At 37.7% G+C, this 23,352-nt stretch overlaps 1 protein-coding gene across 2 annotated transcripts in view; it reads right to left on the reverse strand.

Moving 5' to 3' along the window:
* The window catches only part of ranbp10 (RAN binding protein 10), a 33,217-nt gene extending 10,405 nt beyond the window's left edge, over positions 1-22,812 (reverse strand). Inside the window, exons 1-7 of one of the 2 annotated variants that reach the window (XM_081373164.1) lie at positions 22,360-22,812; positions 12,121-12,232; positions 10,658-10,710; positions 4,514-4,681; positions 4,329-4,351; positions 1,765-1,949; positions 1,484-1,596 (exon numbers count right to left, since the gene is read on the reverse strand). In XM_081373164.1, the coding sequence (XP_081229290.1) occupies positions 1,484-1,596; positions 1,765-1,949; positions 4,329-4,351; positions 4,514-4,681; positions 10,658-10,710; positions 12,121-12,232; positions 22,360-22,558 (853 nt within the window). In that variant the 5' untranslated portion in view covers positions 22,559-22,812. The remainder of the gene's footprint in view (positions 1-1,483; positions 1,597-1,764; positions 1,950-4,328; positions 4,352-4,513; positions 4,682-10,657; positions 10,711-12,120; positions 12,233-22,359) is intronic. The other variant, XM_081373165.1, reaches the window with a different exon arrangement.
* Between the last annotated feature and the right edge of the window lie 540 nt (positions 22,813-23,352).

Raw genomic sequence — 23,352 nt, forward strand, 5'->3', positions numbered from 1 at the left:
CATATCATACATTTTTAATCACTCGATCGCTCTCCCTGAGGTCATCACTTAGAATGTTAGTAAAGTGTTTTGAGCATTCATAATTTAGTTTTATGATAATTTTATCTTTCTCTGACTTTTTAAACAAGTGTTTTATTACTGCTCTGCCTTTAAGACTTCTATGTAATTGCCCTCCTCACATGTGAAAGGATACATGTGCTTACACACAAGCTGAGGGTGTGCTGTCAGGGGGTTTGTTTCCAATATAGTTTTTAAATGTTCCATTTATCTATATCTCTTTTCAAAACCTGAATTTTACAAAACAGTGCACAATGATCCTTATAAAAATAAACTGCAGCCATTCATTTTCGAACATTGGGATCTTTCAGTAGGATATGCAGAGCAATAGGTGCAACACACACACACATCAGGAAAAGCACAAGGTTTGGAGAACTGTATACACTTTTTATGTTCTTATTTTGTTTAGGAATTATAGTATCAATCCTACTTTTTGTTTTGATTAGGATTTTAATCCAAGGGTTTCTGAAGGAGTCATTTTTGCAGCATAGATTCTATATATATTGTTTTAGATTCAAATGACACTCCCTTAGACTTTGCCTTTCTTTGTGAGCAAAATTATATATAACATTTAAAGGAGAACTCGGTAACTCTAGCGAACTCTAGTCACTTCTTCGCTGATTTTCCCTTTTGTTGTCGCATGTTTTCCCCACGAGCTCCCCCTACAGCTGTGGTGGGGCGTATATTTCACAACACAGTCGTAAAAAACTCACTTGCGGCGGCCTCCTCCCCCTCTCTACCGCTGCTCATGTGCGTTTGTTTTGATCGGAGCAAGCCAACTGTATCGCGTGGAGCTTTGTCTACCGAGGTGGGTAATCTGGTAATACATCATACATGCGTGTGTGTTTATGTCGAATTGCCGTAAAGCAATTTGTGTTTCGCGCTCGTTCTCGTTCTAGTTCTCGCTTCTCACGAGACTTCCAATTTCTATCTTGCCGGGACGGTAGTGAACAAGTTGCAAGGTTGGTTTTCCGCCTGGGAACGCTGGGGGGAGCGGGGAAAGTCACCAATATCACCAGAACAGGTTGTTTAACCATCCAAATGATTTCTAGACAGTTTTATTAAGTTAAAAAAGTTACCAAGTTCTCCTTTAATGCATCTTATGGCTTATACTGAAAGGCTCATTTCAAACAGATTTAAAAAATTCATTTAATTGTTGCCAGAGTCACATAAAAATTATGGTAACATTAAATATTCAGTGTGATGATTAAAGCTTAAATCAAAGGCGCTTTTCTATCATTTTACACTGAGAAATTGATCAAATATTCAACGCTTTCACCCAGTCATGTCCAAAAAAAGATGGTTTTGCTTAACCAGTAAAATGTTAAGTTCCTCATAACAGTCATATTTTCCTACCCAAACCATACATTACATGGGAAGATCTGTTATTTTTAGCTAAACTAGTTGACTTTGATCGAGTACTCACTCTGTCTGTTTTTTATTGAGGTTTGGTCCTCTTGGATCATGGTCTCTGTGGTTCTGGCAAAGGCCATTGCTGTGGCACAATACCCATGATGCACCAGGTAGCTGGACACCATACTGCAGATATAAACATAAAAAGGTTAATGTGGGAAATATTATGAATCACGAATTAGCCACATAAGGCTTATTAGCAGAGTAGCATGCATTATAAACTACAGCGAATAGAAGTAGATGTTTATCAATATTGTGACTGCTGAATTTATTTTCAGGTGACAGGCTGCTCACTTCTGCAGAACCGCCTGCCAGTCTCCCAATCTTTCTCCGATGGGGAAGCGGGCGATCATGCTGTGGATCTTGGCCCTCCATTCGCTCATGTAGTCCTCAATGTCAAACACAAAAGGCTGTTGGCCAAAATTAGCATCTACTATCTCCCCTGGAGTTTGCAGCCCTACTGTGGGGTACAGGTTAGGCTGAAATGAGAGAGAGAAAAAGAGAAAGACAAAAAGAGAGAGCTGAGAGACTGCTTAGAAGGTCTCCACGTTCTCCATCAGAAATTCTCAGCACAAGGAATCATTCAGTCAGTCACACCTAAACTGGAAAAGCCTCAAATGAAGCTTCATGCAGAAGCATAAATCCTCATCTGAGCTCATTACTAGCCTATGCCACGCTATCAATCTCCTGTTACTGGTGTTCATTTAGCAGACACAGAGCGACTTACAAATGAGGAATGCTACAGTGCAAGCCATTCATTTCAAGGGGAGAGTAACGTGAAGTGCCGCAATACGAAGATCCAAAGTTGGGCAGAAAAGTACAAGCTAGCACAGAGATACAGGCATGACGTGAAAAAATTAGGAAACAATATAGGCGGAAAGTTACATCCAAAATTCGGTAACACTTTATTTTAGAGTCCTGTTCCGCATGTACATACTATGTACTTATTACAATAACTGGATTATAACTATGTACTAACCCTGAACCTACCCTTAAACCTAACCTTAACCCATGTAGTTACCTTATTTTACCAGTACTTTCTTGGGCAAGTACACTGTAAATACACATACTGTAAACCCAAAATAAATTCTGAGGTGATTTTTAATACAAACACTTCCAAATAAACTTTATTTCCATTTTTAAATTATCATGATGAGGAGACAATATAGGCATGAAGTTACATCCAAAATTCTGAGGCGATTTTTAATACATTATAAACATTTTCAAATAAACTTTACTTCCATTTTAAATTAGATTGTCAATTCCAGTTCATGTGGTCTCAGACTCATTTGAGAACAGTGTTTTTATATTATTATTAATACACTCACCTAAAGGATTATTAGGAACACCATACTAATACTGTGTTTGACCCCCTTTCGCCTTCAGAACTGCCTTAATTCTACGTGGCATTGATTCAACAAGGTGCTGAAAGCATTCTTTAGAAATGTTGGCCCATATTGATAGGATAGCATCTTGCAGTTGATGGAGATTTGTGGGATGCACATCCAGGGCACGAAGCTCCCGTTCCACCACATACCAAAGATGCTCTATTGGGTTGAGATCTGGTGACTGTGGGGGCCATTTTAGTACAGTGAACTCATTGTCATGCTCAAGAAACCAATCTGAAATGATTCGAGCTTTGTGACATGGTGCATTATCCTGCTGGAAGTAGCCATCAGAGGATGGGTACATGGTGGTCATAAAGGGATGGACATGGTCAGAAACAATGCTCAGGTAGGCCGTGGCATTTAAATGATGCCCAATTGGCACTAAGGGGCCTAAAGTGTGCCAAGAAAACATCCCCCACACCATTACACCACCACCACCAGCCTGCACAGTGGTAACAAGGCATGATGGATCCATGTTCTCATTCTGTTTACGCCAAATTCTGACTCTACCATCTGAATGTCTCAACAGAAATCGAGAATCATCAGACCAGGCAACATTTTTTCAGTCTTCAACTGTACAATTTTGGTGAGCTTGTGCAAATTGTAGCCTCTTTTTCCTATTTGTAGTGGAGATGAGTGGTACCCGATGGGGTCTTCTGCTGTTGTAGCCCATCCGCCTCAAGGTTGTGCGTGTTGTGGCTTCACAAATGCTTTGCTGCATACCTCGGTTGTAACGAGTGGTTATTTCAGTCAAAGTTGCTCTTCTATCAGCTTGAATCAGTCGGCCCATACTCCTCTGACCTCTAGCATCAACAAGGCATTTTCGCCCACAGGACTGCCGCATACTGGATGTTTTTCCCTTTTCACACCATTCTTTGTAAACCCTAGAAATGGTTGTGCGTGAAAATCCCAGTAACTGAGCAGATTGTGAAATACTCAGACTGGCCCGTCTGGCACCAACAACCATGCCACGCTCAAAATTGCTTAAATCACCTTTCTTTCCCATTCTGACATTCAGTTTGGAGTTCAGGAGATTGTCTTGACCAGGACCACACCCCTAAATGCATTGAAGCAACTGCCATGTGATTGGTTGATTAGATAATTGCATTAATGAGAAATTGAAGAGGTGTTCCTAATAATCCTTTAGGTGAGTGTATACAAGTACAGTATTTATTAATATTTCAAACAAGCTTTTATTTGTATATTTTCATTTTATTTTAAGTAATATTCTTATGTGCTTTTGTCATTTTTACTAATTTCTTACATTTATATTTAGCTTTAATTTATTTTTATTTCAGTTTTAGCCATTTTCGTACTTCAGCTTCAAACTTATTTCAGTTAGGTGCAAAGACAAAACAATGTTTTAAGTGCTTCATCTGATATTTATATTTTATATTATTTCAATTACGGATTTTTTTAAACTTACTTTTAGATTACACTGTTTGAGAGAGGTCTGTGTGCTTTACTTACTGGCAGATCTGTGAAAGCCACACCTGGAGGAACACAAAAAAAAATGTCAGAACCGCTCAGTATTGTGGATTCAGAGATTACATAAGAAAGATACTGAAAACTTTATCTTGAGTCGCTAAATTGATTTCTAACGATTTAAGCATTAATAAGATTTATGCTTAAATCATTTTCCAATCAATTATTACCTAAACTGTGCCCGTTCTTGGTGTAAAAGCATGTGTTATTGATGAGGTTCACGCAGCAGCCAATGACGTCACCCGTTGTGAAGGTCGGGCCATAAGGTTGACCAGTCCCTGAGGAACAAAAGGAGTGTCCGTCGTCCCCATGATAACCATAGGAGTGCTTGTCCCAACCTAAGGTGAGAGAGAGAAATTCAGTAATTAAACTCGACAGCACTTGGATTAAAATACTGCATTTCCTGTTTGGGGGGAATCCGCAGAATCCTGTAAAGTGGATTTGAACATGCTAAAATAGACTTTTATCGGATGATAAAAAGCGTTATCAGACCAAAATATGCAATATTCAAAGATGCATGGTATATGTAGAAATTTCCCAATTGTGTTGCACATATGTAGAAATATTCAGAGTTATGGGGGCACAGATTTCGCTTGCTAATAAGGAATCTTGTTTTTGCCTCTGTACTGATATCCACAGGATGAGTCGGAGCCGATGCTAAGCCTGCAGCGTTTGATATGCCATCTGGTCTCCAGCATCATAAAATACTGCTTCTTACATAAATTATGAGCACCAATCTGATAATACTGATGGAAAGAATATATGATGGACAGCAGGACCCTGGGACAAAATTATAAAGGTGGGCCCCAGCAGGCACAAGCGGGTGCAATTATCAATTATCGTCAAATATCAACAATGATATTGTGGACATTAAGCATTTTAATTGGAATTAATATGACAACGTGTACAAACAGTTAAGAATTGATCAAAAGTCGTAAACTTTCTTTTTATTTTAACGTATCTGCGATCAGACAGTCTGAACAGGGCTTGAGATGTCGTTGACAAAAAGAAAAATTACAATAATACAAGTTTATGTCAGTAGTTGCATATGCATAACTGTAACCACAAAGTATTTTTACAAAAGTGATGGAAAACCGGAGACCATATACGGCTCTCAGTGATTGCTAATGAGTAGATTTAATAAAAAATTCACATATTACATATTTACAAATGTTACATAAGTGAATAACCATCGATGCCTGTTTTCTCATGTATAATACACCATCGAAATATGGTGTGGCACAACAAGCTCAAATTTAATTGGACAATGTGAAGTGGAGTGGTATAATCTTTTCATAAATCGGTTGTAAACTACATAGCCTCAGTCTGTTTTCAGTTTTTTAACAAAGGTGACATAGAAAGGCGAAATAGAAAAAAAGATAAGTATTAATCTTTACAGCCCGAATGGACAAATATTTGCGTTTGCGGAGCGATCTGGATCTGTAGTGTTCAATTAACTCTTATTTACGTATGGCATATTGAATATGAATATATCATTTTGGTTAAATTAAGTCTAAGTGCCATCTACAGGCCTATTATGTGAAATGTAGGCTGTTAGGTGGCCTCATATACATATATTACATGGCTTGGTTGAATTCTAATGTAGAATGCGGTCTGTTATTTTTTGATAACAGACCGCTGCTAAGGCCCCGTCCACACTACTGCGTTTTCGTTTAGAAACGGAGAATTAAAACGAATACGATCTCCGTCCACACCAGCGTTTTAGCTGCGTATTAGAATTGATCTCCGTCCACATTAAAACGACTGAAAACGCAGTAGTGTGGACGGGGCCTAAGTATAACACACCGTTGCCATGAAAAACAGAGCGTTGCTATGGACGCAGGATTCTAACCCTAGAGACGGAACGGACTATTTTCTTTAGCAGAAGCAATACAATCGTTTTTAAATCAATAAACTCCTTTTTAAATCAATATTTTGTGTCAAATTATTTATTTATTAGATAGGTAGCCATGTAATAAGCGGGATAATGTAGAGCGAGGCGGTTGTTATAGCGAATACAACCCCTTCAGGCTGATTCCTGATCAGTTGTAATCGCTATAACAACCGCCTCTCTCTACATTATCCCTTACACACACACACATATACATATATATATATATATATACACACATATATACTCTATATATATATATATATATATATATATATATATATATATATATATATATGTGTGTAGATGCTCCTTTTTTAGATTTGAGCCCCTGCCTCTGAGGAACTGATGCACTTATTGCCTCCCGCCCGATGATGTTATCTTCCCAGTTGTTCTAGAAAACTGGATATAACAACAAAATTGTCCTTTAAAGGCTTCGTCCACCCTGAAGCTCGTTCGAGGGGCAGCTGGACAAGACTGTGTGTAAATTTAACAAGACCATTTGAACAATTCAGTAAGCCTCGGCTCGCACTGCCTCAAACCACCAAGAGGAGGAGTCTGTCTACCTCACTGACTGGGCTGAACTGAATCAAAACTTGTATGTGTGTTGGCAGACCATTATGATTAGTACATGATAAAAATGGTGTTGCGTAAGCAATTGTATTTGTAGTCACTACGTGAAATGGAGTAAACAAGTGCATTCTGTGAATGACAGACAGATGCAAAAAGAATGAAAAAATGAGGAAGTATGGCAGTGGCTGATGGGGGCTTGTTGTGTGGTATTAGATTAATCTGCAGAGCAATGCAGGCTGGGATATTACTCCTAAAGCAGAGCTCAGTGTTCCCTTCATGCTAATGAAATGGGCAGAACTCCAGTATGGGATCAGAGACACGGAGGTCAGCGGGGCGTGTAAAACCATTACGCTCAGACCGCACACATAACCACACACACAAACATACAATGCACCATACATTCTCATAGGAAACCATACATGACTTTAATTGATTTAAGTGTTTTGGAATCATGGGATGTTCAGTTATTTGCAAAAACCAAGTGAACTAAAGAGAGAGAAAAAATATAGAAATATTAGATATATTAGAAGGGAGCATAGATCGATCTATCTATCTATCTATCTATCTATCTATCTATCTATCTATCTATCTATCTATCTATCTATCTATCTATCTATCTATCTATCTATCTATCTATCTATCTATCTATCTATCTATCTATCTATCTATATATATATATATATATATATAGCACACCTACAACTGGAGAAATAATATCCTTCTGTTGGCTTTAGAAACCAAACTAACTAGAAAATACATTGGCCACCCTACATGCGTTTGTCTATATTTCCACTATATTCCAAAGCGCTCTGACAAAGAGTGGTTTAAGCAGAGAGCACAGAGGTCAATGAACACACAATTTGTAGTCAGCACGCACATGCCGAATTGGCTAGATTGCTCCAAAGCATTTCAAAGGCATCAGGCACAGTGGAGAAACTAACAAGCAATTGACAAAGTCACTTGATTGGTCAGAGGGATCACAGGAGGGTGACATTAACCCAACTGTGCCCAAAACACAGACCTTTTTTCTTATACAATCTACACCATTGTCCAAAAGTTTTGATCTTTCTATTTATAAAAGAATTTTGAATAAATGTATTATGGCTTCCACAGAAAACATTAAGCAGCACAACCATTTTTTTAACTTTGACAATAATAAGAAATGTTTCTTGAGTCCCAAATCAGCATATTAGAAGGATTTCTGAAAGACCATGTGACACTGTTTAGAAAATTCCCGAAAATTCAACTTTTCCATCATAGGAATGAATTACATTATAAAATATATTTAAATAGAAAACTTATTTTGAATTGTAATAATATTTCACAGTATTGCTGTTTTTACTGTATTTTTGAACAAATAAATGAGGGACTTCTTTCAAGAACATTTGAAAAAATCTTACCGACCCCAAACTTTTGAACAGTAGTGCACATTTACTTTTCCAACTTTCATCAAGCGTACAGTAGGATAAGCATCTAAGTATTGCTTTATATACCAAAGAGCTAGCTAATATGTACTGTTATGTTTCTACAGCACGATGTGCTTCAAATGTATTGCTAAATTCATTATCGTCTACTTACATATTATATCTTCATTACGTCCACTAGTCTTAGCAACGTCTTGAATCAGCCGAGATGTCCACTTAATGGGTTGTCGTGAGCATATTTCAGAAATTCAGTGTCAGCTTAACTGAAGCTAAAACTTATTTACTCCACCTGCTCAATTAGGCCTTTAATTTAGCAACAAATTTTGATCTTAGTAGTCTTACTACTAATTACATTTCAATTTAGTCAGTTTAACTTGACGTTATCAAATCATATGCTTGTACAAAATGATAGGATAAAGCAGCCTACATATTTTTCAAATTCCAAATATTGTGTAGAGTATGTTCCACATACTATAGCATTCAGTCACATTTCCTTTTTAACATTCTGCATTATGATAATGCACACACGTTTCATTTGTATTTTTCCATCAAACTGGATTTTGTTTGGTTATGGTGTCTTTTTTCACTGCAGTTAGTAATTTAAAACTAGTCCAGTAGCAGCTTGATGTCCTCTGCAGTGTGAATGGATGCTCTGTCAGAATGAAAAGAGTTTCTCTGATTAATTTTAGCTTTTAGCTATGAATAATCATGACAAGGCTTTGTGATCTCAGAACATTCTGTATGTCAGGTAAAATCCATTGAGGAAAACCAATAATGAGATCTAGGTCTCCTCTCCTTCCCTTTGAGGACTCATGAGGAAAAACACATTACAAAGTTATTTCCTGAGATTGAAGAGCACAGAAAGAAAAACCCTGGATTCTCTGCATTTGCAAGGTCATTCTCACAGCTAATGTTTTTCAGGGCATGCTGAGGCATGTTCATGGCCTGAATTACAGTCTGACTGACTAAAGGATATTAAAAAAGTGTAAGACTAAAAAAAAAAAAAAAAAGTAGAAGACAAATGATCTTAAGCTACAAGACCATACTCAAAAGTGAATCGTAATGTCAGCACTGGCCTTTTCATGAACAGTGCACGCAAGTGCATAGAAAAAAAAATCTGTTCATAATCTTTATCAAAATGTAATAACTTGTCTTTTAATCTTCAAAGCTCTTCCTCATAAACAACTTTACTTTTTGGCTCAACGAATCCCTCCCATCCAATCGCATGGTCCCATTCCGGTATGTAACACCCACTTCACACAATCCAACCATTTTCGAAGTCCCTCCCAACTTTTCTCTCTCCAATATTCTGCCAGAATTAAAATAGGTTATGAACACAATTTATTTTTCATTTTAATATGTATATCTACATAAAGCAATTTAACTACAAAAGTTGACTGTTTTTTAAAGCTGCAAAAATGGACTGAATCACCCATTCTTCAGTTACCTACAGTTCACCATGACCCATGGTCAGGGCTGGGCGGTATGACAATATATATATAGATACCCAAGTATAAAATGTCTATCATTAGAGATTTTGCTATATCGTGTATATCGTGGTATGTAAATATATAGCACTATCGGCATTTCAGAGTGATGAAATACATGAATGAGGATATAAAGAGCGTGCTTGATGTTAAAAAGAGTTAAAGAGCAAAATATCTTGAAAATGAACTCAGTGTTCGTGCGGACTGGCACCCTGGCAAAGTGCACGCACAGAAAGCTGCCTCCCTCAGAAGGAAATCGTGAATTTGGGAAGTGCTCAGTGTTAAAATGTTGTTATTAAGCACAATAAGCAGTGAAAAAGAACTGACTGACGCACAGCGTAATCGCACGCAATCGAAAATTCAGTTCTCTTTCAAGTCTTATTGCGCTTGAATGGTCGAACACAAACGCAATTATGTCAAAATTCCCATCTTGAGGAGTATTCATGTAAACACAGCCGGTTAGGTTAACTGGATGTGTATCAGTATAAAGATCCGTGTGTTTGGTCTTAAAGTGACAGCAGCCTAATATACCTACCTGCTGCTCATTAATGTGAATCAAACAAAAGAGAAAATAACTCACTCTTCTTGACTGAATAACTTATTTTTAGCTTTAATAAGAATACATTTAAATTTAATTCATACAGTGAAGACTTTGCAATATTTTATTTTTACATTCTAATATAAAATTTCTGTACTAATTCTAACTACATGTTAAATAAAAAAAACTATTAGGCCTATCCCTGAAAAACTTAATTTGGTTGATTCATATTTTTGCTATATTGTATTTGTCCAATTGTTTGTAACTTGCTTGAGATAATGATGATGATGTGATGTATATTTTTATCGTGAAATAAAATCTCATAACGTGACAATGAGATACCGATGGTGAGCACATCATCCCTTTAGTGTACATACACGCACAAACACTCACAAACTCACCAGGCAGTCTGTTCATGTTTACCCCCTGGGCAGACAGTCCAATTCCCATGTACCTGGAAACACCAATGAGAGAGGACAAATGTTAGCTTTACGAAAAAATTAGGACACTGTCACTGATAATCTCTGAAACTGTATTTAAACCATATATTATGCTCCTGATAAAGTTACTATTCAACTGGGTTTAGTGACAGTTAATTTTAAAGGTCTAGAATTAAACAAAAAGGTCAGAATTATTTGCCCAGCATAAATAAACGATTTTGGCATTTATACATTGGTAGATACATTTATATAAAGCGACTTACATTGCATTTAAGGGAAAGAATCGACAGAGTGGAGATATGGTTACATTGGTATAATGTTGGTGGCAAAAAAGGTCCATTGTCTATTGTCAATAGTGTAGCATGTATAAGCACATCTCTAACAAGTCACATTCGAAACAAAAAGCTTTCTGTTGGTCAACGTGGTGAATACATGACCAACCTGAACCTGTTGCAAAATGGCTGGATTTCGCTTATGAACTTTGCTGAATAACAGTAGATGTGCCAAACTTTAAAAATAAATACAAGAAGAATCAAGCATTTAAATAATATTGTAAATAATATAATAAAATGAATGGTGATTAGACTGAAGAGCCCCTTCCCACAAGTGCTGAACAAGTAGGAAGTTAGATGTGGTATATATTAAAAAGTGCTAAGTGAGTCTGGGAGAGAGTTCCACAGCCTGGGATCACAGTGGCTAAGGGATGACTTGACACTTTTTAGTCACAACTCACAACCTGTAAGTTGCAGTTAGATGACCAAGTAGAACAGGAGCAATCCTGCTGGAATATATTTAGTAATCACATTGCAAAGTGGTCACAGGAAAGGGTGGTACCCTTTTCCATTTATTTTTGGACAATGATATCCTCAAACCGAAGGCATGACAAACACCAACTACTGACTCAAGCATGACACATGGTTTCAGAGCAACTATCATTCTGAGACTGTGAAAACACCTTTTCATTCATTTCAGAATATCTTAGTATTTGGTTCATAATTTTGCTTTAATGAGCAACCATAAGTTTGAGTAAAACCTGATGATCATGTTCTTCATAATGATTTGAGAATGATCTAAAGTGGATCTTGGGCTTCAGTGGAAGAAAAGAACAACTGAACATCTGTACAAAGAGTCACATGATCAGTGCCACAAATTTACAAGACGATCTAGAAACAGTGCTGAATATTTAATATTACTTATTCATTTTACCTTATACGTAAGGTAATATTGTCTTTGTTTTAATTTTTTCAGAGTCCTAAGATTTTCAATGTGCTCTCAAACTTTTGAACCCCACTACATGCAAAACAGATCTGATACCTCTTCTCTTCAAATTGCTTCCCGTGATGCATGTTTCCAAATTATAAACAAATCTTGTATCTTGTAACACTATATACAAATGCCTTCAACCAGAAGCTATTTGCACTTACCCATCTCTTCCTTTGCTTACGATCTTCACCTCAAAGTAGTAGATGCCACAAGCAGCGGGGATGGGATGGGTGGCCCGAACAGACGCGGCATCCTTGTGGTTTTTTCCGTGGCCTAAAGCAAGACGGAAAAATTGAGGGAAATGAGTCACTGACCAAACACACCCTCTGATATAGATGACTGTCCACATAAATAACAGCAAAGTTCAAAAAAGTTTTTGAGGGGACAAGGGTTTTCAGTTAGGGATAGGTCACGATGGTTGACGACAACAGACACTCCAGTTGTTTTCAAATACATGAATATATGTTATGCCAACAGCCCATAAGAAACACATCCAATAGGGCAATAAGGGGAATCCAAAACGAAATACAGGGCTTCATTCCAGCTGTCATTTTCGCAGTTCTCCAGACAATCACTGTATAACATTCTTTCTTCTGTGGAACATTAAAATAACATATTTTGAATATTGTCTCAGCGAAAGACATTGGTCACCAAAACCAAAATATCTTGTTTTGTGGTTCAAAGAAGGAAAATTAAACAAATTTTCATAGTGGGTCTAATGTAGGTACAATAGCCAATGCGCTTAAAGGGTTAGTTCACCCAAAAATGAAAATTCTGTCAGTAATTACTCACCCTCATGTTGTTCCAACCATGTAAGTCTTTCGTTCATCTTCGGAACACAAATTAAGATATTTTTGATGAAATCTGACATAATTTTTACTCCTCCATAGGCTTCCAGTGTGACCGAAACTCACCGGCCCAGAATAGTTATTAAAACGTCGTTAAAATAGTCCAAGTAACTACAGTGGCACTACATTAAGTTTATCATGCGACGAGAATACTTTTTGTGCGCAAAAACAAACAAAAATAACGACTTTATTCCACTTTTCATTTCCTTCTCTCTGGGCCTCGTAGTGTTTTTGCGCTGCGCGTCTGTGTTGCACGTCATCACGCAACACACACATGACCGGCGTCGGCCAATAGTGAGCCTACGTGGTGACGTGTAACACAGACGCGCTACGCATTGTGCGCAAAAAGACTACGCGAACCAACTAGAGGCCCAGAGAGAAGGAAATGAAAAGTGGAATAAAGTCGTTATTTTTATTTGTTTTTGCGCACAGAAAGTATTCTCGTCGCTTGATATACTTAAGATTGAGCCACTGGAGTCACTTGGACTATATTAACGATCTCTTTAATAACTTTTCTGGGCCAGCAAGTTTCGGTCACATAGAAGCCTATGGAGGAGTGAAACATGGCTCAGATTTCATCAAAAATATCTTAATTTGTGTTCCGAAGATGAACGAAGGTCTTACGCGGTTGGAACAACATGAGGGTGAGTAATTACTGACAGAATTTTAATTTTTGGGTGAACTAACCCTTTAAGGTATTTAAATAAACCATTGTATGGTTCACCATAAATGGGTTTGCTTTGTTCATGGGTTCCATGTCGTCCTATCTGAATTAGATACTGGTGCTAATTCATATATGGCCAACATGGAACCTAATTATGGGACTAATTTAGATAGGGCAGACATGGAACCTGTGGGCCCATACTCAATCCCATATTGTGCGTACATTGGCCCCACCATGAAATGTTGGCTGGGGAATGATATGAGGGTGAGAAAATAATGACAGAATGGGTTGGGTGATTTGGGTATCTAATTATTTTCAATGTTAAAATACTCTCCTATCCAAATTTGATGTGCAGAGACATCTATAATTAAACTGAGGTTGTATTCCCAAAGAGTGCAAACAGTGTGGCAATAAAACATTGCTATGTTTGTTTGAATGGTCCAACATGTCAACTTTTGGCTCAACCAATGGCATGAGTTTGTGGTGGGACTACCTGTTTGTGAACACATTCCCCGCCAACAGTTTGTTTGTAGATGGAGTATGTTTGGAAAACCTGTTTAGAGGGAATAATTCCTTCTCTTTTGGTGCTGTTAGTGGTCCAGAAATTAAACAATGCACCTTTAAAAATTACTAGAAATTATAAAAAGTCAACATGAAAAATATTCCACTGTTTACCTTAAGAGACTTAAGTCTTGATGTAATTAATGAGTAATTAATTCAAAAGGGAATGTTTTTAATCTTTTGTCAAAATGTTCCAACTTAACACACTGAAACGACTTTCCTCCTCTACTTTGAGCTCCTCCCCTTGAACTGCAAACTGCACTGCTCCATTCTGATTGGGTAAGCCCATTTTCATAAGACCAAGTTATTTCTGATGCATAGCCTAAATCAACTCTCATCCTGTTTCACTCAAAAGGTCAAATTATGGGAACAAAACTGATTATGAACGGCATTTCATGTAGTCTTTTAAGTTAACATGTAATACACTCTGACTTCAACATTTCAGCTCATTTCAATTGTGAGAATGAGTGTCATTGCCGTCTAAGCCTCCATGTACCATTGCAATGTGCTCCAATCTCCTAATCCATTTTCCTGCAGGTTGCTAACACCTGCCAGCATTAATAGACACTCAGTATTAGATTCTGCGAGGCCAGGCTTGCCTTCTGAGCCAATCATTTACTCAAACCTAACTGCACTTCAAGAGTCTCATGTTTAACTTCTCCGTGTGAACGTATATGGACGTATCTTTGTGTTTATGTGCCCCAGACCTGTAACTTAACCCACATCTGCAGTTTGATTCCAGAACACCATGTCTTGGTGCTACTGTATGTGGTGGTTTAAAGCACAAGTGTGTAAAAAATGATGTACTAAGTATTCATTTATGCTTCATCATCACCATCTGATAACTGTAATAATATTAATCACTTTTATTTTTAGCATCCCAAGTTCTGCTATCAAGCCACAATAGGTTTGTCTGCCAAACCCAGACAAGCATTCACAATCAAGAACACACAAAATCTATTTATATTCGTGGCTCACACAACCAGAGTAAAGGCAGAAGACCCTGTATGTGCAAATCCCTGACTCTCTCTTTCAACACACACACACTACAAATGCACATACGTGTGCACGCTCCTGCCCGCCCCCTGCTCACACGCTCAATCTATTTATACATCATGCCATGACCACACCATTCTGGGAGCACAGAACAGCGAGAGGACCTTGGGTGATTCTCTCCTTCTTTAGCTGCTTGTCTGTCTGTCCCTCCCTCTATTTCTCTGCCAAACATGTTTAATGCACAAAACACAAACAGCTTTCATACAGAGTCCTCCTCTGCAGTGCATAATCATAGGTCTGGTGCATCATAAAGCGCTGCTCTAATCCAGCGTAGGACATATCATTTTTTTATTGTATGTTCTGCATCTGCGATAGCTGCTTTAAACATGCCTCACTTTTCTCTTACTTTTGTAATGGGGATGAGCCAATAATTTTTAAACACCTTTAGGACACATAACCAACTCATTTCCAGTCTTGACACAAGGGTGTATCCCACAAAAACTGTGAGAGTTTACATGCATGATCTTACACTTATTCTACTTAATAACACAATGTCATGCATGTCCTATAAAATATCCCAGAACTCGAGTGAGAGAGAAGCCCTGTTTCCACTTGGTATTAAGATGCATTTTCGATGATCACAAGTGGCCAGCCAAGACGCATTACCATTTACACCTGTATTTTCATGCGTTTCAGATGCGTCTCCTGTGACCACTTGCGTTCGGATTTCGTCGACACCCTCCCCTCTTATTTCGCCACACATACATAACTGTCACTTTCGCCGCATGAATACTGTTGAATGAACCAGGCTTATGCGGCTTACAAGTAAATATGAATATGATGCAATATAATATAATGCAACATCCTGTATTCATTGGTGGTGCTGGGGGTGGGGGGTACCATCTCCCAGAAATTTGTTTTTGCAGGGTGGGAGGTCTGTAATTATGTTGAATTATTATTTTTTTTTTTTTAAGTACAGTATGCACAATTGTAGTATTTGTTGAATCGGATTCATGCCAATTTAACAGAACATTTCATTACTGCATTACATTAATACACCTGGTATTAAGATGCATTTTGGTGGATCGTAACACAAGTAGATGAGAGAGACACACATTCCTGTTTACACCTGGTGTTTTAATTCATCCATTTTAACCCCTTCTGTCCCGATTTCTTTGAGGGGAGGGTCTATGGGTGGATAAATGTTTGGGCTTTTTCAGATTGTTCAATCTAATGGACGGAGTAAGCTCAAGCAATTTACATATGAATGCGACCGGAGACCGAAAACATATGGAGAGCAGCAGTTTTCATTGCTGTTCTGATAACCGCAAGATCACGCTGAACACTGTGAGTGTGTGTGTTAGAAATCAGGAATGGTGAGAGAACATTGTGCTTGGTACATTTTTCATCTTCAAGTTCAAACCAAACTTGGATCTTCAGCTAACAAAGTTTAAATCCCATTTGGCGGAGAGTAGGCGGTCTTTGGTGGCTGTTCGAACGCATTCGACCACATTACCGTTTACACTACAAAAGCAATCTGGTCAAATCAGTGATCCAATCGACCAAAATGCATATTAATACCAGGTGTAAACAGGGCCATTCTTACTTTACAGTAATGATAATTTGAGGGAATATGTGCTTAAAGTCAGCATGAAATGGAAATTCACCAATCTTCTAAGTGATCTTGCGAATGATTCACCTGTGGTAATTTATTTCAGCTTGTCATTTTTAACCAAAATATCATAACTAGATATTCCGGCAAAATGACAGACTTCTCTCTGGTGACGTACGCTGAAATTCTCCAAACATTTTGTCCGCTTAAACTCACCCTGCCTTACAATCAACTGCAAGCTCACATTCAGCCGATGTGGCTCCATCCAATCAGCAATCAGTTGAATCAAGTTTTACATTTTTGATTTTTTCCACAAAATCAGTTTATTTAAATATGAAAGAAAAGATCTCTCGCTCTGTCCGTTTCATCGCAACTTTAAATAGTCATGAAAAAGACCGCCCAAGAGGACGTCTGACCGACATGTAAAGCAACCAATCACAGTTCGTTTTGTTCCGCATCATGTTTAGGGCCATGAAAATGTCAATGTCCATATTCGATAACAGACCAACATGCATCAAATAAATTATTAATGTAAGAACGCTGTGCAAGTTTACTGCAACAATGGCGCCGCGAACTTTACACACTTTTGAAAATCCAGTGTTTAGTTGACCCTGATAAGCGCTCATTGTCATAGTTGAAAACACAACAGCTTCTTCCATGAGGGGGTTTGGCATCACAACGACTTTGTTTCCAGGCAGACCGTTAATGAACGCAAGACACATCTCCTGGAAATCCAAACCAACTAATCAGATGATGACTACGAAACTCCCAAAGTATTTCTCATTTTGTGTGTCTAACGCATCAGACATTCAGCCAGCAGTCCGAGGCCGAGAGACTAGGATGACTATAATTTCCTTTACTTGAAACTCATGATGGGAGGAAACATAATATGAAAAAATAATAATAATATTATTTTTGATACGGAGTGAAATATGACTAAGAAAACTATGACTAAGAAAAAAGTAGTAAATTAATGGTTGGTTGCATGACATACTTATACACTCTCTCATATAAAAAAAAATCAATCAGCATCACAGAATTACACTGCTATCTGGTAAAGCTCTCGGACAAAACATCTAAGGGAAATGTGGGACCTGTACAAGGCTACAGCTGGCATCCATAATAACATCAGCTAAGCAGGCAAAAAAACAAAACTACAATATGAGAGAACAAAGACACAGGGAGAGAAGATTGGGAGTGTTGTGCTAGTGTTAGCAAACAGGGTTTCACAGCTTCACAGAGACACTAGGGGGAAACGAACACAATCTGATGATGTCACCGCACCGACTAAACATGCATGATTGGCTCCTCAGACAGGCAAAACCCCTCTATAGGCAAACATTACAATGAGCTTAAAGGAAGCAGAGTCCAACAGCATGCACACAGGAAATGGATAGCAGTCCACCGAACCGCACGGAAACAATCTAGGCTTAAATTATATTTCTATCTATTCATCTTGCCTAAATCTTGCACAGACACTGCAAAGTCTGCATCTGCATGGGGTAATGGGGGCTCACGTCCTTGTCAGTGTGACGATGTGTAAAATGAGGTCCACATTGCGAACAAAGATAGAGAATATGCCTCTCATGTCTTTTCCACGTGTTTCATCATGCACAGAGTGATTTCTTTTTTACATGCATCCTAAATAAAGATGAAGAGCCATATCATTTTATATCATATAAAAGCACAAAATTGCATAGATTTTCATCAAAATATTTGACAGCACATATCTATTGTGCTTGATGAGAACATGATTCAAAGATATTACCTAAAATTCAGTCTACAGAAACTGATCTGGTACACTGGCCAAAATAGCGCTGAAGGTTAATAGACTGCAGGTTAAATTATCTATTAAGTGGAGATGGTTTAAATATATATTTAAATATATTGCTACAAGATGTATATAATGGCTCTTTAAAAAACAGATTATAGAAACAAGCCTTTGTTTTATCCTAATCTAATCAAGGCAATCCTCCTTTGAGGATAAATTGACTAAACAGTCCGGCTGACGGAACAAAAAAAACACAAAGATCCTTAACAAAAAGGAAGGACATCAATGTGTATCAATATCATATGACTCTTAAAAACCAAATACTTGGCAAACATCAGCCACCATATGAAGTGGTAAACATACCCATAGCCTGAAAGAGGATAGTGGCCAATGAGGTACAATTTTCCACAGACACAAAGCAGTGTACATTACCAAAATAATGCAGTGTTGTTCATTGCTGGGTCAAAGGGGATGAAATAAACTTTAAGGATAAACTTCCCACTGGACCTGGGCATTATTAACACAAATATACTGTCTGTTTGACAGCTGTCAAATGGAACACACATCATGTAAGAAAATGAACAGCTATAGTCTACACAAAAGTGACCTTCAAGTGAAGTATTGGACAACAGGCCCACAGACACACAACATTATTATCAGAATTAGGTGCATTATAACAGCATTTGTGCCTAAACTAAAAATAACCAGGGTACATGTTGGTAACATTTCAGTAATCTGTCAGACAACTGACAACACAATACAGCCTTTTACAAACCTAATAATTCACATAGATGCTACAACAAAAGAGCTCATTGTTATTAAGACATCACTGAATATCACTGTTTTAAACTGATTTTTAAATGTCAATTTAAATGGCAAGTCAAAGTAGCTACTTTATTGTGACTTAAAAATCATACTAGCAAGTTTACACTAACAAAAGTATTTGTAATGCACACTAAATGGATGTGTCTATTCAATTAGCTATTCAAAAAAAGTATACTAACTATATTGTTATAACTAAAATAACTAAAGAATAAGTAATAAAATTACATAACAAATTGTTACTAGTAAACTGTACACCAGCAACAATTACAGTACACACAGCAATGGCATGCAGTGATGTTTTCAAATGAGGAGGCAAAGAACGCTTTTTTTTTAATAAACCAAATGTAAATTCATGTCCCAGTTACTCTTAATGTTGACACATTTTCCTGATTGAATAAACAAAACATCAAAGGAAAAACAAAAAACAAATACAATTCTATTTTGTATTCATTAACTATACAATATAATTAATGTTCTTTTTATTAAAACCAATTTTTACGTTTATTCTAAAATAATAACTAACTGCAGTAACAATTTAAACAATATATTTTATTGGTGAACTGATGTTCCGCTGTTCTTTTTAATAGTCAACTATCAGTCAATTATCAGTCATCAAGGTTGGTAAACACTGTCACAGACATGATGTACCTTTAAATTCACCAAGCTGATTGCTCACTAAAAAAAAAAACAAACACATTCATCATGTTTTCAGGCCATTTCAAGTTTGATTTTGGCATGACATAAAGTGGTGATATCTAAGTGGCCGAGTCATTTACTTACTTTTTAATTAGTCTTCCCATTAACGCCATCATTTTGTTAATTCAGATCGATTCGTGAACGCGCATGAAAACAAGAGGCAGGATTTATCCAATGAACCAATCATATCCAACCATGACCAATAATATCTAAAGATAGCGCGAATGCGCGATGGAGGCATTGCCTCCTCTCATGAGACTTTCCCCCGTTCATTCTCAATTACCCCTCACAAAACCCACTGTATGCTTTGGGGGTCTGTTAAAAGTCAATGGGCTCAGGGGAAGCATTGCCCGCTGGTTTCACTGTTGAACACTGTTACTTTAGTGTCACATTTTGTAATATTTGTTGCATTGTTTTATTTTTGTAATATGGGTTATTTTCTCATCCAATTTTTTGAGGAGGCACTGCCTCCCTTGCCTCCTCAGAGGAAACGTCTCTGATGACTAAAAGGCACTGTTGCTGTGCGAATGAGCGCCTTAAAGGGATACTCGACCGTTTTTTCATATTAAACTATGTTATTCCCTTAACTAAGACGAGTTGATACATACCTCTCTCATCTCAGTGCGTGCACTTAATCGCTCTAGCGCGCGGTGACACTTTGAAAGCACTTAGCTTACCCCAGTATATTCAATGGTATATAACAGCAATGAATTTAGAAGTGACCAAACACATCAACGTTTTCCCTATTTAAAAACAGTTACACGAGTAGTTATACGACCAAGTATGGTGACACAAAATAAAACGCGGCGCTTTTCTAAGCGGGTTAAAAAGGATAACTATAATGTATGGCATAATAGCACTTTTGGAAGTACTTCGACTCGGCGCAGTAAAAAGTCATGCCTGATCATCTTAGTTAAGGGAATAACATAGTTTAATATGAAAAAACAGTGGAGTATCCCTTTAAGGGTTTTCTGTTAGAACGGTGTTGTGTAATCGGCCCCTAAGTTAGCAATTAATGATCTTTGCAACGGAAGTGAATCAATCAAAACTAACTTCAGCTGGACAATAACTTTATTCTAGAGCTGCTGTAAAGCCAAAACAATCTCTGTTGCTTTAATTTCCTATTATCACTGTAAAGCTGCTTTGAAACTGTCCATATTGTTAAAAGCGCAATATAAATGAAGGTGACTTGACTTGATAAAACTCCAGTTTGAAATGAATAGGGCTAGCTGATATGTAAACTACAGATTCCCATAGAATTCAATGGCAAAAATGTGCAATTTGTTAACAGCAACAATGCAAGTTACTTGGCACTATTGGGACAGTGACTAAAGGCAAAGAAATACTAGGCCTAATAAATAATAAGTTCTAGGGACTAACTGAATAGATACTAGTCACTACTGGAATGACGACTAGTTTAATGTATGTCTAATGTCTAACTAGTGAAATTGAGAGCAGTTACTGTAGGATTATTCAGCTGTAATCAAATGATAGCCTAGGTTCTACAAATATAGATACTACTTGGCCTGAAAGAATATTTTTAAAACAGCTTGCTAAAACCATTGAAAGCCCATAGATTGTGCTCTAAATAGACTGATAGTTAAATAGACTGATAGGTCTCAAAATAGACTGCTTTATTATATATTTACTAGAAGCATGTAAACAGTTGTTAAACAAAAAATTACATCTGCACTGGGTAAATTCACAGCCCCCCCTGAGGCGACTGGGTCAGTCGAAAAGCCACAACAGTTTAAACAGCTTGTGTTGTGGAATTCGAATTCATTATAATGGCGAATTCGAACGATTCGAATCAATATGATATTGTTCGTCAATACAAATCCGCACATGTTCGTGCGTCAAATATATCAGATAAGCACAACAACAACAAAATAAAAAGCATTTTCAGCTATTTGTTTCGTTGTGAACGCGCCGCGCGTCCTTATATAAATCACCCGATAGCGGATAACAAATACACTTATGCAATGCGGAGTAAACTAAACAAGCATTTGCGATTCATTGCAATGGTGTAGCTCCTTAGCTGCCCTTATTGCCCTGCCGTGGCTAGCTAGCCCCAGCATCGACTAATTCACCGAAAGGGAGTTCAAACCATAAGCTTGGCAAACCAATAACACTTGACGTTGTTGACATGGCAATAGGAAAAAGGTAAGTTAGGTGTCCAAAAAGCTAGACTCTCCAGTCGTGCTTATGCCCCAAGCTACTCTCGCTAGCCGAATTCTGACATGACGGTTTGCTAAATGTCAACCCATTTGGACATTCCTCTTTCCTACTATGCAACAAAGCAGAAGGGGACGGAAAAACACAGCTCAAACTAGATCGGGGGAGAATGCATATACTCGAGTGCAGCGAACCAGACGGGATTGTCAAGGCCTATGGGTTGACAGTTCAGCGTGTGTCACATCTGTATACCTTTGTAATGCACCCGCAGATTATTCTGTGAGAGCCCGATGTAGCTGTACTTATCCTTGGGGCTCCAAGATCGGGGTAAGGGGGTCTCTTCCTCATTCACGGCCGGGTACAGCCGCTTCAAACGCTCGCTTAGCTCATGCTCTTGATAATTAAAAGCAGGATCTCCTGTTAGCAGGCTCCCCGCTCCAAGCTCTGCCATTTTTGCTTATGTTTTTGTATTCCTTCTAGTAATCCTACCCTGTTGTGCCAATCCGCTAAAAAGGAGACAGCGCTAGACTAAGGAGAAACACACACACACACACACAGCAGCGGGGAGAGAGAGATGTCCCCGGATAACAGCCGCTCGCTCGACAGTGACGTGTGGGTACTGTAGTCGAACACAAAGCCTGCGCAGTGCACGCGGCTGACATGAGGGAAGTGCCGTCAACTACATGACCCATACCTGATTCAACTGGGGCTGTGAAACGCAGGCTAGGATTTGTAGTTTTTATGTATATGGCTACTTGATTTTTATGAAAGTAAACCATGTCGAAATGAAACAATCTCGAATCAGTGACTCGGTGGTTTGTCATTTATTCAAATGTGTGGTGATAAACTCATTACACTACTAGACTGAGGCATATAACTCTCACTCTCAGCTATTTATGTAACAGACTTCATGTAATCCTTATCCCAAACTCTTGTTCTGTGAAGCAGTAATTTTACCTCATTGACTTGACTTTATTAATTTAAAGTGTACTGATTGTTTTCTGTTAGTTGAAATAACATGATGTGCATATTTTTGTGCCCAAGTACATTATTTTAAAATAATTTGATAAATTCATGACATATATCAAGTTTTTTTAGTTTGAATTCCTTTTTAGTACATTTAAATAATACATATTATTGTATGTTTTGTTATCTTAAAGTTACCCCCAAAATGTCAGGTGGTGAAACTGAACAAATGAACAGACTAAGAAAACTATTTAAAATGGTGTCTAATAATACAAAGTT

The sequence above is a fragment of the Scardinius erythrophthalmus genome, assembly GCF_964197995.2.
Source record: "Scardinius erythrophthalmus genome assembly, chromosome: 8".
In the NCBI taxonomy this organism is placed as follows: Eukaryota; Metazoa; Chordata; class Actinopteri; order Cypriniformes; family Leuciscidae; genus Scardinius; species Scardinius erythrophthalmus.